The sequence below is a fragment of the Rhinoderma darwinii genome, chromosome 2, assembly GCF_050947455.1.
Source record: "Rhinoderma darwinii isolate aRhiDar2 chromosome 2, aRhiDar2.hap1, whole genome shotgun sequence".
NCBI lineage: Eukaryota > Metazoa > Chordata > Amphibia > Anura > Rhinodermatidae > Rhinoderma > Rhinoderma darwinii.
In genome coordinates, this window is record NC_134688.1 from 127,714,041 (window position 1) to 127,737,250 (window position 23,210).

At 44.5% G+C, this 23,210-nt stretch overlaps 1 protein-coding gene and 1 long non-coding RNA gene across 4 annotated transcripts in view; one reads left to right on the top strand and one right to left on the bottom strand.

Moving 5' to 3' along the window:
* DNAJC15 (DnaJ heat shock protein family (Hsp40) member C15) overlaps window positions 1-2,442 on the bottom strand; it is a 40,388-nt gene extending 37,946 nt beyond the window's left edge. The window contains exon 1 of one of the 2 annotated variants that reach the window (XM_075852279.1): window positions 2,283-2,442. In XM_075852279.1, coding sequence (XP_075708394.1) covers window positions 2,283-2,387 — 105 coding nt within the window. In that variant the 5' untranslated portion in view covers window positions 2,388-2,442. Of the gene's footprint in view, window positions 1-1,908; window positions 1,987-2,282 lie in introns of those variants that run through there. The other variant, XM_075852280.1, reaches the window with a different exon arrangement.
* On the top strand, window positions 2,002-21,417 carry LOC142742490 (uncharacterized). Of its 2 annotated transcripts, none has more exons than XR_012881393.1 (6): window positions 2,002-2,688; window positions 7,483-7,698; window positions 16,242-16,328; window positions 16,833-16,925; window positions 17,158-17,259; window positions 20,629-21,417. It is a non-coding gene; the product is annotated as an uncharacterized LOC142742490 (long non-coding RNA). The 2 variants fall into 2 exon arrangements; XR_012881394.1 differs by having other exon boundaries at window positions 2,002-2,485.
* Window positions 21,418-23,210: the final 1,793 nt, after the last annotated feature.

Below are 23,210 nucleotides of genomic sequence, written 5' to 3' on the forward strand. Positions count from 1 at the left end.
CACAGTAATTCAATTGCTGAATTTGCCGCGGGTTTCATGTTTTATATTTTGTGGCCTATTTTTATGCCACATTTAACTGCACCCCAATACACACCTCAGTTGCTACAGAATTTATTTTTAAAGAAAAAGCGGGATAAAATCTTTTAGGCTAGGGCTACACGGCGACTTTGGCCACGAGAGAGATTGTGCGTCCAAAGATCGCTGGGCCGCGCTGAATACATCACAGTAATGTAAGTTTGGATTCCTGGGACATTGACTTTCATTACCTGAATAGAAGGCAGGGAAACACAGTGACCATTGGCTGCGCGACTTGTGTTGCGGCCAAAGTTGCTGTGTAGCCCTTAGGGTATGTGCACACACACTAATTACGTCCGTAATCGGACGTATTTCGGCCGCAAGTCCCGGACCGAACACAGTGCAGGGAGCCGGGCTCCTAGCATCATACTTATGTACGATGCTAGGAGTCCCTGCCTCTCCGTGGAACTACTGTCCCGTACTGAAAACATGATTACAGTACGGGACAGTTGTCCTGCAGAGAGGCAGGGACTCCTAGCGTCGTACATAAGTATGATGCTAGGAGCCCGGCTCCCTGCACTGAGTTCGGTCCGGGACTTGCGGCCGAAATACGTCCGATTACGGACGTAATTAGTGTGTGCACATACCCTTAGCGTAAACCAAGGTCTGCAGAAATTGATATCTGAATTAAAGCGGCAGCCACAATGTCTCATTAAGACAACCCCTTTTTAAAAAAGAAGCCGGCTTCTCAACCCCCAGTAATAAGCAGTTATCGCCAGAGGAACCCACCGTCAGGAACACATTTAGGGTATGTTCACACGCAGTGTTTTCAGACCTATTTCGGGCGTTTTACGCCCTCGTATTACGCCTGAAAAAACGGCTCCATTACGCCTACAAACATCTGCCCATTGCTTTCAATGGGAATTACGATATTCTGTTCCCACGAGCCTTTATTTTACGCGTCGCTGTCAAAATACGGTGCGTAAAATGACGGCTTGTCAAAAGAAGTGCGGGACACTTCTTGGGACATTTTTGGAGGCGTTTTTCATTGACTATTGAAAACTGCTCCAGAAACGTCCGTAAAAAACGCCACGAAAAACGCAAGTTGTTAAAGAAACATCTGAATATCAGGAGCCGTTTTCACCTGAAAACCGCTCCGTATTATCAGACGTTTCTGGTCACTGCGTGTGAACATACCCTCAGGGTATATAGACATTGGTTGTCGTGGCGAGAGAAACCTTTAATACATGCCTGGCGCACGTTCCTCCGGCACAGACCTCCGCACATGTAACTACCTCTTCCTGGAGCAGAGGTCAGCACAGGGCGGGAGGCTCGTAGAAGCATTTTGTAATAGCACAGTCATTATCTACGTATAAATCAGGGGCGGATTTGCCATTCCTGGGGTCCCAAGCACAGTTATGTATAGGAGCCCTAATCAAAGAATATATATTTTTTTTTTTAATAGAAAAATACAATATTTACCCATCTTGTATCTCTTCACAGTAGTGATGCCCTGTTTGTGCCCCCACACAGTAATAATGTTCCTCCATTATCATTAATGCCTCCCCCCAAAGAAGTAGTGCCCCTAAGCCTTAACATAATAAAATTATTACTCGCCTAACACCGTGTAGGCAGCGTATTCTTCAGACCTCCTCCGGTCTGTGCTGGCACAATGACGCCTTCGCACTGGTACTCACATACCATTGAAAGCTGTGGCGCTATCGGAGGCGACATACCACTGCATTGGTTGTGTGGTGGTCTAGACCGCCACTGCGTATAATCCCAAAATTTCTACAAATAAGACTTACAAGTACATCAATGGAAAAAAAAGCGTTATAATAATATAAAAATCCATTATCACTAACAATACACTACACATGTAAGTCACTGTACCATGTAACTTGTCATACTGTGCGGCAAAAATACTTTATAAATAGCGAAAATTAGTACTAGACAACCATTAGTATTAACCGGAGACCCAGACACATCTGTCAGCCATGTTCAGCGCGCGTCATTGCCATCTGACGTAATAGCAGTGCAATGCCTCGTGTAGGAGATCAGCCAGAGAGCCCCGTTACCAGTGACGGGGAGATATCAGAACGATAGAACTATTCTAAAAGAAGCCGCAGGAAACATGAGGACACACGCTGCGATCAATAACCGCAACCTGTCATCAGCCCCGCACGTCACCTTCATTGCCCGAAACCCCCTCCCGCGCCACACACAGACATCGCCACTTATATACACTGCTCATAGCCGCTACTCACCAGCCTCCTGTCGATGTCAGTGCCTGGAGTAACCGCGTTCCGTGTCCTAAAGTCCGCATAGTACAGAGCATCTGAGGCAGCCATGCCGCTGCTGGAGGTTGCCATGACAGACTGAACACGACGGTGGCCGCAGAGGTCAAAACAAAGTGTGATTGCAAAACATCCGGAACTTGTGGTTTTGTAACTGCTGCATGACGAGCTCGGTGAGGGCAGGACTAATGCCTTTCAGGGAGACTCACAGAACCAGAGTGCCCCCATTAACAATGCTAGCCAAACAGTACCCACCATTACATTTTTTAGGCGTACCAGCTAGAGAATGTGCCTTTTAACGTTGCCTCTCCCATTACCAGTGGCATCTAACATGCTAGTGCAATGTAAAGCAATGGTATTTGTAATACCTAGGGAGGTAAATACCAATGAGTTCATTGATATTTGGGCCAAACGCCATATTTATATTTTGCGTTACTTTTTCCAACACGTTCCAATGTGTCGGGGAAAGTGCGTGAGTCTTAGGCCCCATGCACATGAACGTGCTTTTGCGGCCGCAATTCCCCCGAAAATCCACAGGAGAATTGTGGCCCCATTCATTCCTATGGGGCCATGCACAGGACTGTGGTTTTCACCGCAGAAAGAACGAACAAGCCTTATTGCGTCCGTGTTCTGCGGTCCGGGCTCATTGAAAATAATGTGCACATCCCACGATTTGCGGGCGGCTCGCGGCTGTAACTCCGTGGCCGGTCGACCCGAAAATCACGGCCGTGCACATGGCTACGGTCGTGTACATGAGGCCTAAGGAAATGTGTCATGAATATATTTTTTTTATTAATTTATGCGTTTTTATTTAATACAATTTTATATATACTTCATTTTTTCACATGAAATTTTATTAATACTTAAAATAAATATTTATACTTAATACTTTTTTCATTTACTGGGGGCTGCCATTTTTCATTTCATCTGTGTATGTGTCTCTTAACGACACATCAAAGCTGGAATGTGGCAGCTACAGTGCATAGGACATAATGAATGGCTCCCGTCCATTACATCCTCTACCGTCTCGCTCTGAACTGCGCATGCGTAGTTCAGAGCGACCCAGCATAGAAGCTGGTTTGTAGGAGGAAAGCCGACGCCATTGGCTGCAGGTAAGGTGTATGTGTGTGCGCGTGTGGGGGTTTGTGTGTGTGTGGCGCGGTTACATGTTTATGGGGGGGGAGGCAGTCGATGGAGCAGTGGAGCACGTTTGGGGGGTTTGTGTGGGGGTGGGCGCTCGACGGATTTGAACAAATCTCATCCACACGCTGCGTGAATGATAAGCGGAAAAAAACACTCAGAAATTGACGGCGCAGTTTTTTTAATCGGCAGCATGTCAATTGTATTTGCGTAATCGCTGCTTTTGAATTCAATGGGGAGGTAAAACCCGCAACAAATTGCGATTTTTGCGGTGGAAGAGCTGCGATTCCCCTACAAAAAAAAAACAAAAAACCTTATACTTACCCAGAATTCTCTGCTTCTACGTCCAGGTCAGCCTCCTTGGGTGACGTTTCATCCCATGTGACCGCTGCAGCCAATCACAGGCTGCAGCGGTCACATGGTATGAAACGTCATCCCAAGTCTGCAGGAAATTCAGGACGTCGGAGGGATGCGTCGCCTTTTTTCAGTGCAGGATTTCCACAGCAGACGTTCTGGGTGAAAAACGATACGCTGTGTGTGTACCTTTATGCAGCGTATCCACCCTGTGTGTACGTAACCTACATGGGGTAAAATCTGGAGCAAAATATTGTGGAAGAGCTGCGGAAAAATCTACAACAAATCCGCCACATGTGACAATAATGCTTTGGTATACTGAGTACCCATTGGTATTATTGCAAAGTAGAAGTGTTTAGGAACCACAGAAACTCAGCCACGAAGTAGCAGACCAAGTAAAGTTACAGAGCAGGGTCGCTGAGTGCGGAGACGAAAAAGCATAAAATTCTTCAAAGCTCTGCTGACTCAATAACTGCAGAGTTCCAAACCTCCCGTGGCATTAATATCCGCATAAACTGTGTCCCCGGAGCTTCATGGTATGGGTATTCCTGGCCGATCAACTGCATGCCAGCCTTACATCGCCGAGCACCATATAGAGTGGAAATGTGTTCTGTGGAGTGATGAATCACTCTTCTCTATCCTGCTGTCTGATGTACTGTGTTTAGCGAATGCCAGGAGAATGTTGTTGCCAACTGTAAAGTTGGTGGAGGAGGGATTATGCTATGGGGTTGTGTTTCAGGGGTTGGCCTAGACACCTTAGTTACAATGAAGGGAAATCTTAATGCTTCAGCATACCAAGAGATTTTAGACAATTGCATGCTTCAAACTTTGTGGGAACACTTTGTGGAAGGTCCTTTTCCGTTCCAGCATGACTGTGCCTCAGTGTACAAAGCAAGGTCCATAAAGGCAGTTTTAGGTGGAAGAACTTGACTGGCCCTCACAGAGCCCTGACCTCAACCCATTGAACACCTTTGGGATGAACTAGAACGGAGATTGCGGGCCAGGCCCTCTCATCCAACATTAGTTTCTGACCTCACAAATGCCCTTCTGGATGAATGGGCAAAAATTTCCACAAAGCCACTCCAAAATCTTGTAAAAAGCCTTCTTAGGGTATGTTCACACGATGAGAGGCATTTACGTGTGAAAAGACAGACTGTTTACAGCTGCCTCGTTTCACACGTAAATGCTCCTCGTAATTTACGAGGCGTCTGAGACGCTCGTAAATCTTGAGCTGTGCTTCATTGAGTTCAATGAAGAACAGCTCAAATTACGTGGCAAAGAAGTGCCCTGCACTTCTTTGCCGAGGCAGTCCATTTACGCGTCGTCGTTTGACAGCTGTCAAACGACGACGCGTAAATTACAGGTCGTGTGCACAGTACGTTGGCAAACCCATTCAAATGAATGGGCAGATGTTTGCCGACGTATTGCAGCCCTATTTTCAGACGTAAAACGAGGCATAATACGCCTCGTTTACGTCTGAAAATAGGTCGTGTGAACCCAGCCTTAGGCTGGATTCACACGAGCACATTACGTCCGTAATGGACGGACGTATTTCGGCTGCAAGTCCCGACCGAACACACTGCAGGGAGCCGGGCTCCTAGCATCATAGTTATGTACGATGCTAGGAGTCCCTGCCTCTCCGTGGAACTACTGTCCCGTACTGAAAACATGATACTACACCCCTCATGGAAATTATCTAGGGGTATAGTGAGCATTTTGACCCCACAGGTATTTTTGCAAAGACCCTGTGGCGCCAAAATACTGGAAACCCCCCACAAGTGACCCCATTTGGGAAACTACACCCCTCATGGAAATTATCTTGGGGTATAGTGAGCATTTTTACCCCACAGGTATTTTGCAGAAATAATTGGAAGTAGGCCAGAAAAATCTAATTTTTTTGCAATAAAATGTAAGTTTGAATTTTTATTTTTATTTTCACAATAACTAAAGGAGAAAAAGCACCCCAACATTTCTAAAGCAAATTCTTCCGAGTACAGCAATACCCCATATGCGGTCATAAACGGCTGTTTGGACGCGCGGTAGGGCTCAGAAGGGACGGAGCACCATTTGGCTTTTGGAATGGTTTCTGGGTTCCATGTCACATTTGCTGTGCCGCTGTAGTACTAGTACAGTGGAAATACCCCCAAAATTACTCCATTTGTGAAACTACACCCCTTCATCTAGGGGTATAGTGATAATTTTGACCCCAAAGGTTTTTTGCTGAATTAATTAGAATTAAGCCGTTGTTTTTCATTTTTTTTTTACAGCATTCACGGTGCGGGATAAATTGCATAATAGTTTTATAGTTGTGTCGTTACGGATCTGGCGATACCAATTATGTATAGGTTTTGTTCCAATAATAAAATACTTATTATGGGAAGAACTGTAATTTTCGTTTTTTTAGTTTACAACTTTTATTTTTTTAGAACATTTTTTTTTTTGTCTTCTGTTTGCTATTCTAATACACTGCACTACATATTTAGTGCATTGTATTAGAGCTATCAATTATACACTGACAGCAAGCCTATGGCAGATCCTCATAGGCTTCTGTACAAGGCAGACACGGAGGCCATTGTTAGGCCTCCGATTGCCATACCAACAATCGGCATCCCAGCGATCGCTTCACTGGAGTGCCGGTCGGCTAAAAAAACATCAGATGCTGCGCTCTTTAGTTCCAATCCTGGCCATTACAGCAGGGTGTCAGTTGTAACATACAGCTGACATCCAGCGGTGACGGTGCGGGCTCTGCTTCATCGCGACGTAACTGTACTGTGGTTTGCGGGAACCCCTTCCCCACAGCATCGTATATATACGGTGGATGTCGGGAAGAGGTTAAAGGATTTTTCAATGCTCAAAATAAGGGCTCTATGAGTAATTTCACTCAAAATAAGGGCCAATTACCCATATAGGCTGTAAAAATGAAAAAGAAGAGAGAAGGAACCATGTTAAAAATCCAGTCCAGGTCCACATTCTGGTGCTGTTTCAGGGTGTGCTAGCCCGGTACAGGAGAGTCCTCCGGTGCTCATTCGCCTCCCCTCTCACACCTTATTTTCAATGCAAACTTTATTGGTAGTCCAAGACACTGCATGAAATAATTCTTGATTTTTTATTTTTTTATTTTACTTTGTTTCATAAAAAATGTTTCTTTTAATTCCAGCAATACTTTACAAAGCATTATTGCATGACTTCCGGAACTTGTCCTATTTACTTTAAGCCTGGTTTTGCCCCATGGCCATCTGTAGGCACATCTGTATTAATAATTAATGGACCAGCCTGAAGTCAAACATATTCCTCCTTTAAGCTGATTTTTGTTTTTTTATGAATGTCAAGCATGCACAAGACACTATCTTAAGCAAAAGCTGGATCTTAAAATACAATTTGCGAGAGCAGTATGCCAGTGTTTGAAACTGTACTAGCAGTCCCCAGACACATGTTAACATCCCCAATCTCCCAACCTAATTACATTAAAAAACCTAATGGAACTTATGTTCAATTCCCGAGAAAGGCAAATATAAAAACTACGTTATCAACTAAGCTGATGCCTTTATTTTCTTGTATGGCTCCCATAATGTATTAATATGGTATTTTGGATTATTTTTTTAATTATGCAAAAATATTATAGTAACTTATTTTTAAAATGTAAATAAAACATTTGTTTGATTTTAAATATACACAGATAAAATAAGGGAGACTAAAGGATCAAGTCAGTTACATCTGGGTCTCGGCAGGATCTTATACATTAAGAAAATGTGAGATTAAAATCAATAGAATTGAAGCTGAGAAGTTTCCTATCTACACTGAAAACCTGGCTCTAGAAATTCCTCCAGTTAGGGGCGGATTAAGAACTTAAAATGGCCCTGGAAAAAAATGTAAAGCGGCCATGATATTGTAGGTAGGTACTTCCTTCTACACAGATAGGGGGGGATATTTTGATGCAAAACAATAATCGGTCGCTAAAAGCCATTTCAGTCTAAATTAATAAAGATTGTCCTTGGAAACAAGTCCTTGAGTTTTCCTCTTGTGAGATTATTACAAATTCTTCTATTCAATAATTTCATAGTTATATCACTTCCTGAGAAAGCTGTATACTGCCAGTATGGCTGCAATTGCATTTCTATCAGGGTTGTCACCAAACCTTTCCTGTTACCCATGTAAGTCGTCCAAAGTGCTTGTTATCAATTCTGGGATCGACACTTGTAGGAGGAGTATTCTGGCATTGGATCCTAATTTTTTGCCACATTTTAGGGTCCAAATTGTGGCTGCAGCATCACAACTTGCTGAACCGAACTTAGATCACTAAGGAGCTCTATGGTTGAGTAGTACCGCATAGGCTCCAAATGTGGCAACCCTATTATGCGTCCTGAAATGTGGCTGAAATACTCCAAAGTTCAAAAATTTGCAGATGTGTTTCATTGCTGCTTGTCTGGACCGGGAGGTGCATCTATGAGAAAGACACAAGGCGCACAGTAGGTTCTAAGTGCACGCTAGGTGGGTGGTCTATATTTGTTTTACTATGAGATCGTTCCTCATCAGTGCACACCCCTGCTTGGAGTAACTTTACATCATATTAAATGGATCTTTCCATCCCCATAATAGGATCCTTGTATAAATTGTTTGTCTCACAGATTTCATGTTTATGATCATTTTCCCTATTTATAGATTCTGAACTTATCCATCCTTTTATAGATTTGAGGTGAATGTTATATTGCCATAGAAGTTTGGGGCGTTAAATATGTCTGTCTTCTTATGACTGAAAGTAATGCCTTCCAACATATGGACACCTGTAGGGATAGGTTTGCACCTCACATTATTATATAGATTACAGTGTACACGTTTCGACTGACCGTACTGTGTGACATGTAAGACTTGATAAAAACCACCATATTTGTGGTCTGTGCATCAGCGAAGAGGAGATCTCTCAGTGGTTATACAGCGGATCAGCCACAAGATCCCAGTGCACATAACTCCTATAACCTATATACAGTATATATGCAGTGAGAAATAACTGTTGGGAGTGCTATCACGTCTCTCCCATCCCCCTCAACAGAAAAAATCTAACTGATTTTATATATTTTTTTTAAACTGATCTGGTCAACAGCACAGATAGTGTGCACTACAGATCCCAGCATGCTACTGTGGAAAGGAAAATAACTACATGGATACATTTAGACTTAAAACCATAACATCACTATTGGTGTCTCACCGAACAGAGAAGGTGGGAGAAACACACATTGGGTACAATCTGTCCATGCCAATCCATACATATTTTTCTTTTCCAACCCTTCAACTTGTACAGTGAGAGCTAGAATCTGATTGGATGCCCATGGGCAGCACCACTTAGGACCTTGTTGCCATGGACAGCATTATTACATCACAGAAGCGTCGGCATCCAGTCACGGAATACTCAGCAAGAACGTCAGTGCGAGGCAAGCATCGAGCAGAGAGGAGCAGCTAAGCACTATTGCGATTGTCCCGGTTGGATTTTTATTTATTTTATATCTTTTTTATTTTTTTATTGTACCTTCCAAACACACACTTCCGAGTGTGTGGAGGAAGAGGCAGCCAGATGGCTGCACCGGGGGCTGGAGGAAAACTCCAGTCCCAGAAACATCTCCATCGTCCCGGGAAGACCCTGTACAGCCAGGAGCCTAAAAAACATCAGAGGCAGACTGGCTTTTTTGGACATCTAACGGCAGCTTTAAGTATCATTCCATTTATTAAAAAGCTGTGGAAAACACCTCAAACAGAATTGGGCCAATACCTGAGACTAAAATCACCACCACCAGCATCAACATCTGCAGCCAATACCTATGCAGCAAGGGACGATCCTCAGGTACCAAAACCCACCAAAAGATCTGGTAAGGTCCGGACCACTGCGCCATTGCCAAGGAGACCATCTGCCTTTGAGAACTTTCTTGCAAGACAGTCATCGATCTTGTCAAGTCAGAGAGGGTCAGCAGTGGCAGGAACATCGAGGGTCCGCAGTACACCTTATGCCTTACCACCACGCATTAAAGTGACTGCCAGACAGCTACTATTTCAGGTGCACCTCCAGAGATAACAACTTTCCGGAGGAGGAGTGCCATGCAAAATAGTCTAGTTGTGGAGTCTCCTGCAGTGTACAAATAACATCTTTGTTTCAATATGGGACGTCCTGTCCCCTAGAGCTAAAAAATCTCTCTGCAGGTCCTGAAATGCGTTCTGAATTGACATTTGTATAGAAGCATTTAGATCATGCAATAAATATTTGAGTGCAGCTTCAGTGACCGGTTTGTCAGGTCCCTCATTATGCATTAACATAGGCGCTGTATTCAAAATGTGCTCTGCAGGAGAGCTTATACTACTCACAGATGGAGAAGATGGAGGCCTGGAGGAGAACAGTCCAGCTGGAGAGAAAGGTTGCCGCAGTGAAGTATCGGCGGCCCGAGATAGACCTGGTGACGAGGCAACGAGGATCACTCCTCTAGCTGCCCCTGATGTCCTCCTGTTTGCTGCCAAGTCTCCCTGACTTTCCACTGCAGGCGCGCCGGCGCCATCTTGGATTCTTGTCACCGGAAAGAACTCCGCGAGTTTTGCCGCCACCGGCTTTTTCTTTATTCTGCCCATAACAGATAGGTGCAGACAGCGTTCCGGTGTCCTTATATGACACTTTAGGTCTAGTTCAGGTACTTGTAAGAGCCGTTTTGAGCCGGTAATAGCCTAGGAGCAGCGGAGCTAATGCAAAACGCATCCTACTCCATGCGCTCTCGGCCACGCCCCCGCGCTGTCGGCCACGCCCCCTACAAATAACATCTTAGTGATTTTCCGGTTTTGACCTTGACTGGATATTTGTACTATGTTTTTTGACTGCCGCCTGCCCTGTCCTCTGCCATTTTTTTGACTATTCTTGTTTGCTTCCTGCCCTGACCTCGGCTTGTCGATGGACTATGCTTTTATGCTGCCTGCCCTGACCTCGGCCTGTTTAAGGACTATGCTTGTTTGCTGCCTGCCCTGACCTCGGCCAGTTCATAGACTATGCTTATTTGTTGCCTGCCCTGACCCTGGCCCATATATTGACTATGTTTGCTCCCGGCTCCACAAGTGCCACCGCTGTGCTACTTAGCAGGGCACTCCCTGCAAAATATATTTAATGCCCACCTGCTTTCTAGGCATAGCATCCTAGGTTTCCTCGCATCCCGGCTGCTTATGGACAGTCTGGCCTAGATCCAGAGTTCTAACCATTACACTATGGAACCTTCTTTAGGTCGTGACCCCTAGACAAGGCTCCAAGTCCCACACCACAACTCTCCACCACTGCTTGGGGTCCCCTTTTTATGTCCCCTAGCACATGGGTACCTTCATTCCCCCCTGCTTTAAAGGCCGGCTCGCCCAGATTATCCTTAGTACCCCGTGTCTATGCTGCTAGTGGATAGTCTGGCCGAGATCCAGAGTGCAAACCGTTACACTATGGAACGTGCTTTAGGTCGTGACCACTGGAGTAGACTACAAATCCCACTGTAAAGGATCTGCCAGACACAGCTTCTGTGTCAACGCCCGTGGTTAATCAGTCTGCATCTGCTCCTAGGCCCGATAGAGTGACTCGAGCTGCTACCACTCAGGCTGGTAAGCTGAGGAGTGGGAGAACCTATCACAGCCTGGCCAGAAATTTCTAGCTCCCGCCCTCGGTCTATGTATACCTTCATTTGCTTCTTGTCTTTGCCTGTGATTCTCTCTTGTTTCCTGGCTCTGCTGTTCCTGCTAATACTACTGACCTCTGCTTCATATCGACCCTGGCTTTACTGACTACGCTCCTGCTCTGCGTTTGGTACCCGTACACTCCTGGTTTGAGTCGGCTCGTTCACTGCTCTTGTTGATCACGGTGTTGCCGTGGGCAACTGCCCCATTTCCCTTAGCTTCTGTGTACCCTTGTCTGTTTGTCTGTCATGCACATATTGAGCGTAGGGACCGTCGCCCAGTTGTACGCCGTCGCCTAGGACAGGCCGTGAAAGTAGGCAGGGACTGAGTGGCGGGTAGATTAGGGCTCACCTGTCTGTCTCCCTACCCCTACATTACACCCACACTAGAACTCTCCACTACTGCCTCGGATCCCCTTTTTACATCCCCTGAGTGTACTCCTAGCACACGGTAACTTCAGTGCTCCTGGTTTCTATGCTGGCACGCACTGAGCATCCCTAGTTTCCTCGCATCCTGACTGCTGTTGGACAGTCTGGTCTAGATCCAGATTGCTAACCATTACACAATGGAACTTGCATTAGATCGTGACCCCTAAACCAGACTCCAAATCCCACACCAAAACTCTCCACTACTGCCTGGGGTGCCCTTTATTTGTTTATTTGTCACCAGGGTCTCTTCCTAGTACACGGGTCCTTCCAGGATAGGAGTTATATAAGGACAATTATCCTCATTGGTCCTTTTCCAAAGGTGCCCAGGAGAACCCAAGCTAGCCTGGATGTGCAGCACTCTGCTTGGTTGGAGCCACCAGGTCTGGCTAAGTTAGTGTAATGTCGGGATAGGGAGACAGACAGGTGAGCCGTAATCTACCCGCCACTCAGTCCCTGCCTACTTGCACAGCCCATCCTAGGTGACGGTACGGCCCTATATGCCGGGGAGCAAATTTTTGGGACAGAACCTTAAGGCGCACATTTTTTGAAGAGAGTCACACCAGATCCCCGACCACAAACAAGGGGTTAGCAGAACGTCTTCTATCTGCCTGAGTCTTTTGTATGCTCTGGGACGCCTCTAGGTTCTTCTGTGCACAGTTCCCGATGAACGACATCTACCTCGGGATTGTTGGAACCATCAAGAGAAATGGAGGAGAGCCATGGATTAAACCCAAAATTACAGAAAAAGGGGGAGAACCCTGACGAGTTACTGACCCGGTTATGAAGGGAAAATTCGGCGAGGGGAATGAAGGAGACCCAATCATATTGACAGTCAGAGATAAAACACCTTAAATATTGTTCTAGAGACTGATTAGTCCTCTCAGTTTGGCCATTAGTTTCAGGGTGGAAGGCCGAGGAGAAGGACAGATCAATCTCCAACTTTTTACAGAAAGCTCTCCAAAACAATGAAACAAATTGTACCTGTCAGAAACAATATTGACAGGAACCCCATGGAGACGCAGGATGTGTTTGACAAACAAGGTAGCTAGTGTCTTGGCATTGGGTAGTTTCTTGAGCGGCACAAAGTGGCACATCTTACTGAAGCGGTCTACTACCACCCACACCACCGACTTGCCTTGAGATGGAGGCAGATCGGTGATAAAATCCATGGAGATATGGGTCCAAGGTCTCTGGGGAATGGGCAAGGAACATAGTAAGCCCGCTAGTCGAGACCTGGAAGTCTTGGACCTGGCACAAATTTCACAAGCGGCAACCCAGGCCACCAATAGTTTCTAGGAATGAGGTGCTTGGTACCCAGGATGCCTGGATGGCCAGATAGTGCAGAGTCATGATTTTCCCTGAGTACCCTTAGCCGGAATTGCAGGGGAACAAACAGCTTGTTCTCAAGAAGGTTCCCGGGAGCTGAACCTTGATCAGCCGCAATTTCGGAGACTAAGTCAGAATCAACAGAGGATATTATTATACCTGGGGGCAAAACACAAGCAGGATCTTCCTCCGAAGAAGGGCTGGCCATGAAGCTACGCGACAGTGCATCAGCTTTAATATTTTTAGACCCAGCTCTATAGGTGACCACAAAGTTGAATCTAGTAAAAAACAACGCCCATCAAGCTTGTCTCGGGTTTAGCCTCTGTGCAGATTCTAGGAAAACCAGATTCTTGTGGTCGGTAAGGACCGTTACCTGGTGCCTAGCCCCCTCCAAGAAGTGGCGCCACTCTTCAAATACCCATTTAATGGCTAAGAGTTTGCGGTTGCCCACGTCATAGTTACTCTCAGTGGGCGAGAACTTCCTGGAGAAGTAGGCACAGGGACGGAGATGGGTGAGGGACCTGGTACCCTGGGACAAGACAGCACCCACTCCCACCTCGGAGGCATCAACCTCCATGATGAATGACCCCATTTGGTTAAGCTGAATCAGCACTGGGGCAGAGGTGAAGCACTTCTTAAGGATCTCAATAGCCTGGACCGCCTCCGGAGGCCAGTGGAGGAGATCAGCACCTTTGCGAGTAAGATCCGTAAGAGGCTTAGCGATGACCGAGAAGTTAGCAATAAATCTCCTGTAATAATTAGCTATATCATGGGCAAGTCTAAACACAAAGGCTGTCCTGCCAGACTTACATTTTTTCATCGATTGAATAATTGTCAACTTGGGTCTTCATCAGAGACCTCCTCTGCCTGTCACAATATTTTAGTTGATGTAGGAGACTCCATAATCCCTGCACCCTCTGGTAGCTAAGTAGTCCATGAGGTGTTTGTTGAGGGCCGATCCGGGAGAATGTTCTATCCCACAGGAAGCCATCCTTCCTGCTTCTTTATCTGATCAAAGAGACACCGAAATGTCCTATATTGGTGTACAGATTCTTACAGGGCCCATGCCTATCCCTGGGACATCTTACGCTAGTAATTGACTCTACTCTGGGCCTCAGTACTAGGATAACTATATCTAAAAAGAAAGAAGAGGCATGCTTTCCCTTTCACAGTATTCCAGCTGATGGAGTAGACTTGTTTATCCCTGAATCCTCTGCTAACTGAGGAGTTCATGAAGTATCTGTTGAGGCAACTATGAGAATTTATAGAAATTGTTGACGCTCTAAAAGGGAAATTGCTCCAATCAGGAGACCATTGTCAAATCACAGAATGAACTGATTAATAAAAATGAGGAAATGGAAGAAAACAATTATGAACATAGGAGACCAATCCCTATTCAACCACAATTGACTTTGAGGAATCCTGGATTTGGTCTCTATAAGTCATTGACTTCATCAGAATTCTGCATCCAGATGTCTCTCCCGTAGAGAAAACACTGGCCCCAAAGCTGAAAAATCTTCCCCCAAAGTTGGACTACTTTAGATAATCTCATCAAATATGGGATTCCCATCAAACTAGTCATTTTGAAACCATTATTATGTTATCACAACACCTTCTGCAGCACTGAAAGTCTTGAAGACATGAAAACACCTGTCCCATCATCATCGTGAAACTCAGTTACCACCATCATAAAAGAATAATCCTGGAAACTCAATCATGAATGAACTATAGTTGGATCGTGATGGTAAGTCTAAATACTCACTGCTTTCCCTGATGATATTTTAGTATGTGCTAAAACTCTTTACATGATGTCTCTTCAGGATTCTGTAGTCTGAATACATGTTCACACTACCACTCTCATTGCTTTACCTTAAACTTTTCGGCTGTGTTCACACGTTGCAGTCATGTCACATTTTTTTGCCAAGATTCCATGGCAAAAATGCAGCTTTTTTGCAAAACCACTGTGTTCTTGTCATTTTGTGAAAATCACTGCATAAAGCATGATATGACCGCACATGTATAAACACAGCCTTAACTATACACTTTGATGTGATGCTTAATTGAAAGTTAGGCCCTGTTCACATTATGTTATAACCTTCCGGAGGACTTCCGCAGTGTACCTCCGACAGAAGTCTGAAACTTATCGCACTGTTTAGGCCTACAATGGGAAATGTCGGTCAAACCCCCTGGCAGAAGTGCTACCTGAAGGGAGGGGCCGGGGGGAGCTCCTGACGTCACTGCTCATATATGTACAGTTATGTCAGGAGCTACATAGCGGGAGCCCCGGGCCAGAGCGTCAGCAACATGCAAAATGTCATGTTTCTTGAAATAAAACCAGCGCCCCTTTAGGCGGCCATATTGGTTGTCAGGCAGGTAGAGCTAATAATGAGAATGCTAAGTCACACAAAAGGACCACTCAAAAGGTATATTTAAATGCAATATTTTCATTTGAGGGAGAAATATTCATTAATTATCAACTAGTGAAGATCTTTATCTTTAACATTAAGTTTATTTTTAAGAATGTATTAGGAAGAATGCGTCCAGTTACAATTAAAGGAGGGCTTGTTCATCATAACAACATCACTCTATATTGAGACTGGCCCAGTGATAAGCTGATTGCCATGAGTCCCGCTTATAAATCCCCAGCGATCACCTGTTAACACCAAGTGAAGCTCTGACTGGCAATACACATACAACGCCCACTGCAGGGGAAATTTAGTAATACATGTCAACCATTCAAATGAATACTCATTCATGTCATACATGTTCAGAACAGTCCGCCAAAACGAGAGCCAATGCTCTCTGGCTAATATTGGGGGGTCACGAGAGCGGGATATCCCTATATGACATCCACATGCCTTAATACGGAATATAGACAGGGGTTGTACTGATAAGACACCCCTATAATGACTCTCACCCTACCAAACCAATGTGTATTTGCTTTATTTCCAAAAACAACCAATAATTGAATATATTTGACAAAACTTTTTTTTTCGATTCTTACCAGGACAAGCAAGGAATCCCTTGGTGGCTGGGAATTACCTACAAGGGAATTGGACAATACGATGTACAAGACAAGATGAAGCCTAGGATGGTATGTTCTCTTACAACCTCTAATGAATAGGCATACCCCGTGTCTGAACCAGTGGTCCCCAACCTGTGGCTCAGCAGCTGTTGTAAAACGACAACTCTCAGCATGTCCTGAGTTACAGTTTTTCAACATCGTTCTCCATCATTATGCTGGTATTGGATAACTACCTATTTCATATTGGCATGGCATTGTCTCTCCTGATCTCTGTATTTCTTATGTATATTGACAACTGCTACGTCTGGCGTTATAAAATCACATCTCATCATTATATACATGGTATATGGGGTCTTCTTGTACAGCATACATTTGGAGCACATTGTGTACTTGCAGCATGTTAGTCATAGTTATTGGCATGATATATTGACAATTCCTCATCAGACAATTACATACATTGCACATACTGAAATGCTTTGGGGCATAGTGTGAGGAGCATAGTATTCAGTCATTTATATTAAGCTTCGGTAATTGCTTGAGAGACAATTACATAGATATTTTTCATGTTTCTAGGTGTATGACAACATATGTTTCTCCCAGATGGGATTTTGAAGATGCTGACAACATACTGGAATTTTGAAGATGTTGTTCCTCTTTGGCATCTTGGTAACTGCTATGCTTGTAAATCTTCTGAAAATCTGTTATAAGGTGACATCATGTACGCTGTTATTTGGTCATTTTTACCTACAGATTGTTTGGAAAAAATATTACTATAAAACTCAAATAAAAGAAATTTCAATTTCATATTATATAAGGGCCAAGTTTCTCTTTTGCAGGACCTTTTTACCGCTTAGCCATTATAACTGTTGGGGTCACTATCTGGCATTATTGTTTTTAGGGGCAGTATTAAGTTGTGGCTAGAAGAAGTAATCGTGGCAGTCTAGGATGGATAGAGAAGAAAAGGGAAAGAGAACGACTCCAATCATAGAAGACGTCACCTGTGAGTCTAATCCTTTCCCATTAATGTGTCTAAAAAAAAAATCGCCTTTAAATCAATAGAATTGTTCTTATGATGTTTCATTGAATGTGTAGACATTGTAACATAATTAGGAGGGGGGGCACTCATGAAGTCTTTGCACTGGGCCCACCAATGTGTTAAAAGGGAAATGTAATAGAGGATGTTCCTGAGCAGGAGATGCTCCACTATGACATTCTTATTTCCTAAGGGTATGCTCAAACACGGAAAAGCACACAGCGTACCCGCCCTGTGGGCCGCAGGGCATTCCGGATGAAAAACCGCACCAAATTGTGGTGCAGTTTTTCGACCGGAATGTCCGCTGTGCAAAACTGCATCCAAAAAAAAAAAGATACATACTTTCGTAGCCTTGGCAATGCGTCCCACAGCTGTCCTACAGCCCGACCTCCTGGGATGATGTTTCATCCCATGTGACCGCAACAGCCTATGCTTTGCTGCAACGGTCACATGGGATGAAACGTTATCCCAGGTGGCCAGTCTGGACAAAGAAACACAGAATTCTGAGTAAGTATAGAATTTTTTTTCTGAGTTGCGATTTTTTCCGCGTAATCGCTGCTCTTCCACTGTAAAAAAAACCACAACATCTACTATTTGTTGCAGGATTTACCTATCTATTGAATTAAATGGGGAAAACCGCAACAAAAAAAGCAGCGATTACGCAAATACAATTGACATGCTGTGGATTAAAAAACTTCACCGCAGGTCAATTTCTGAGTGTTTTTTCAGTTTATCATTTACGCAGCGTGTGGATGAGATTTGTTCAAATCTCATCCACTGTGATGCTGAAATTAGTTGTGGAAAATCTGCAATATTTACACAACGTGTGAATTTACCTTGATAGTGCGTATAGAAGAGGGATGTCTTCCTGATACAACCACATTAAATCACTATTCCATAGGTTCCCCATAGATTTCAGCCACAGCCAGTATTGCACAACATATACTGATAGTGTTCCCTGTTTTGGTCCCATGTTCTCGAATAGAATTAGGTTATAGTGCATATACATGCTTTTCAGCTTTTTTAAGGGGTACTCTTGCTTTTTGCTACACAAATATCAGTTTTTATTTTCTATTTGGCTTTTCAGTCCTGTCTTTTTGGGCTCATATGCTCATCTTAATTATTGTCACATTTTTCACTATGGACTGTAGAAAAAACTCCGTAATTGCGGACCGGTTCTATTGGCAGCCGACGCCTTTCCGTATCGCTATGGAAGGGTGTCCGTGGCGTAGAACCGTGCCGAGAATTATGGAGCATGTCCTACTTTTCGATTTTTACGGGCCGTGCTCCCATACTTTGTATAGGAGCACGGCACGGCAATCGCAGGCCGTGATTACTTTCATGTGTGCATGAGGCCTAACTGATACATTTTTTTATATACACTTCTTATATATATATATATATATATATATATATATACAGAAATTTTTCTTATTATCAGGTGTTTTTATGCACATTACTAGTGCTATATTCTTAATTGAACCATTTTCTTTAATTAAATTTTTTATTTTCATTTTGTTTTTTAGGTGCAGGTATTTATTTCCTTTATTTATTTTTTCACTCATCACTTTTGCTCGTGTGTTCACTTTTTATTTATTTATTTTTTCACTTTGGTTATTAATTATTTTGATATTTATTTTAGCGTATACGGATATATATATATATATATATATATATATATATATATATTTACTCTTGCAATAATACGGTTTATACTTTTTAGCACATTGTATACACTGTTATTTATTTATATGAATTAAATTGGACTTGGTATATGTATAATTTATATGTGGTATTGAGTAGGTGCTCTTGGGTGTGTATTTTAGTCATGAATATATATGCACTGTATTATTATTTATCGATCGTTATCTGTACTTAGATACATGTGTATGCCTCTTTGCTTTTTTTCTTGAATATGGCTGCTCTTTAGTATCGGTCTGCTATGGTCCTTCCTATTCAATTGGGGACCCAGGGCGGCGCGTCCATCTCAGATGTTCATGTATGTCCATGCCTGTTATTCTGTTCCTCTTGCCAATATGACTATTTTTGATATCCAGCTCACTACGCATGTGTTTTATCATTCTGGCATTTTGCCATTCTTCAATATGGCATTTGGGGTGCCCGTGATTGGCGCTCGCGCTCTCCCTCCCGGCGCTATGTGATGACGTGGGCGCGCATGCGTAGTCCGCAGCTTCTGTACGCTGGGATGGGGTGGTCGGGGCGGCAGCCTCCGCCATTGACGGGTTTCATTGAGCTTATTCTAAGGTGTGTATAACATAACACCTGTACAATTTTTACAAATGTTAGTTAGAATGATCCTATTGGATCTTTGAGCAAATCACCTCCCACTATTTAATCTAATAAATAAGCCAGTCACCTCACCAGTCATTACCTCTTGAAAAAGCTGATGATGAAACGCGTGTCGGGGCTTCTAGTGTGGTAGCTGGTTGTTGGGGTAACAGTAGGAAAGCATACGGGGTGGTAATTGGTCTAGGGCCCTGATTTTGGGTCATTACTCTTTATTCATGGAATTGTACTTATGTTTAGTAATTGACAATGTGTACATTTATTTGCCTTTCCTTGTAGTCTATTTTGCTGTACCACCCTTATTGTGCTCTTATTGTAAATTGTGATATATGCTGTGGTCCCCTACCCACCACCACACTATTGTATTTTTAAATTGTATGTATATTTTAGGTCTTGATGGCCAACTTGTTTTTATGGTATTTCTTTATAAAGTATTTGAATTTTGTATGGTACATACTATGTGCTTTGAATTAGTTTTTTTTGGGATATTGATGTGTCTACACATATATATTTCTAGGTATTTTTTCTATGAAATGATATGTGCGAACGCTTATTGTGAAATTTTTTGGTCTGGATCAGTATAGGTATTGATAAATTAACAACTGCCTGTTATCATTACCCTTGTCAAAGGGGCGTGTCCCTATACACACTGAAACTGTCCAATCAGTGCTGACAATATTAGACGGTGTAGAGACACACCCTATTCACAGGGATTATGGTAACACCCAGTTATTAATTTATTCATACATTCCCATGAGGAACATGCTGTTCCAGATTGCAAGACTAATTTTGTCTGGAAGTTGCATATGGTAAGTATAGTATGCACCCCAGACTTCTGTGGTCCCTACCATATTTCCACATGTCACTTTCAGAAGAAAGTAGTCTTGCTGTCTTGAAAGTGCCAGCATGGAAGTATGATATGACTACATAGGCCGAGGGTGAAGACCGTTCTTCCATGTCACTTTATTCTATCATTTACTTTATTTTTTTTAATTATAATTGGGTTTATGTTTTCTTTTTCCATCGCAGAACCGTTGACAGTCTGGATGATCCGCAGGAGGATTCTGATAAAACCTAAATTGATGCACCAGTGGTGGAATTGGCTGAGAGGGGCACCAGCACCTCCCAGCAACAAACCCCTAAAGAGGTCAACATTCTGGAAATGTCAGAGTGGCTGCAGACATGCGGCCAAGTTGCCTTGCACCACGCTGTAGTAGGGTGCGTGGCAACACTGCACCCACAACCAAACCTGATACACGAACCATGATTGACACCAGTGTGCTTGACTACCTGAATCGGAGCAGCGATGATAATAAAGGTCCGGAGTCTATCTTTCTTCTCAGTCCAGTGCCCCATCTCCAACTTGTGCCACAAGACCGCCAGCTATGCTGTCAGAACATGATAATGGCAGTGATGGAGATCTTTGCTGGTTCAAACGACCCGTGGGACCTCTACCAGCATGTGGAGCAGTACAGATGGCGGGTGGGGGGGTCCTTCTACCCCGACCCATTACACAGCTGGACCACCACAACAACACCCTAAACATTACCAGCCGAATAACAGTTCTCCACCCCTGTTTTACAACGACAAGAACGGGTACTATCGACTGGAATACTACGGCCCCCGCTCCCACTGGCCAATCATACAGTTGCCCATACCCACCAGCTCAAACTGGACCTGAACATTCAGAGTGTAGCTCAGGAACTCCAGCACTGTCTAGCTCTTTGAGCCCTGACTATTTGACATGTGAACTTTTTTTCTCATGTGATTGTTCTGCACAGGGTCTGTGCTATTGTATATTTAGTTTTTGCACTATGTTGGTGATACTTGTTTAATTTGTTTATTAAATATAAATGTTCTTTAAAAAAATGTCTGCTGATATTTTTAAGTTACTTGTTTTGGATTGTGTGGTTGGGGGATTATGTCCCGGTATTCGTAATTGATGACTTACCCTCAATATTAGATCACTGTTGGAACCACACAACACCGCCAGACAGCTGCTAAATTGCTCCGGTGCCAGAGCTACAGCAAAAGAGCTGATCTGCGGCAATGCCTGGTGTTGTACCAACACTGATCTAATATTGAGGTCGTGTGTCACGAAGGGTCTGTGGACCCACTGGGCCGTACCGCCTTAGCGGTAAGGCAGCTGGCCAACAGGGAGCAGGTGAATGTCTAAAGTTCTATAGGTACCTGTGGCAGCTCGGACAGCAGCAGGGCAGGCTCGGCTGGGACTAGGTAGCAGGCGGACGTCAGGCGAGGTGAAGCAGGTCAGACGTGGATGCAGCACGGCACGACTTTGGCACAGCTCAGTGCTAGACCAGGAATGTATGGATTGCTAGGAACAGGAACTGGAAACAGGTATAGGCACAGGGACTGGAACAGGAAGCACACTAGGAGGCCATCACATAGACAAACTAGGTAACACAACAACGCTCAGGCATAGAACTAGGGGGCTGGACCCCTCTTATAGTCCAGGGTAATCACGGGTCAAAGTTCATCCATGACCCATCCTTTAAGAGCAGGCACGAGCGCGCGCGCGCACCCTACGGGATCCGGCTGAGGTGTGTGGACGCGAGCGATGGCGTCTCCTGAGGAGGAAGCTGGGGCCAGCGCTTGACGACTCGTGGCTGCGACTGTGAGGGGGAGGTTGGAGCTGGCAGCCTGCAGCCACCGACATTACAGTATCCCCCCTCTTACGCCCACTCTTCTTGGGACCAGAGCGAGAGAGAAACTTTTTCAGAAGAGTAGGGGCATTGAGGTTCTCCTCTGGCTCCCAGGACCTCTCTTCAGGACCAAACCCACTCCAATCCACCAAATAAAAAGTCTTTCCTCTCACTCTCTCTTGGTGTCCAAGATCTCCTTGACCTCAAAGATGTCTGAGGGACTGCTGGAGGCAACCGCAGGGCTGGGAGTCTTGGAATAGCGGTTCAGGATCACTGGTTTCAGGAGGGAGACATGGAAGGAGTTGGGAATCCTGAGGGTAGGAGGCAGCCGAAGCTTGTAGGCGACAGGGTTGATCTGCTGCAGGGCCTCGAATGATCCGAGGAACCAGGGGCAAATTTATATGACGGTACCCTTCAGTTGGATATTCCTGAATGACAGCCAGACCTTAGTGCCAGGAAGAAACCGAGGAGGCTCTCTTCTCCTTGTGTCAGCCTTCCGTTTCATGCGGCCCACTGCTATTAGGATGGAGGATCGAGTCTGCTGTCAGATCTGAAAAAAGTCTCTAAACGTGGAGTCAGCTGCAGGTACCTCGGAAGTATCAGGCACCAGGAGAGGAATTCGTGGGTGCTGGCCGTAGACAATGCAGAACGGTGTATTCCTAGTAGACTCGCTGGTGTGATTATTGTAGGAGAACTCAGCCCATGGGAACAGCTGCACCCAGTCATCATGCTGCTTGGAGATGAAGTGGCGTAGGTAGTTCTCCAAAATCTGGTTGATCCTCTCGACCTGACCATTAGACTGAGGATGGTAGGCAGAGGAAAAGTCCAACTTCACGCCAAGAAGTCTGCAGAGGGCTCTCCAGAACCTCGAGGTAAACTGAACCCCCCGATCAGACACAATATGCTGCGCCAAGCCGTGCAGGCGGAAGATGTGTTGGATAAATAACT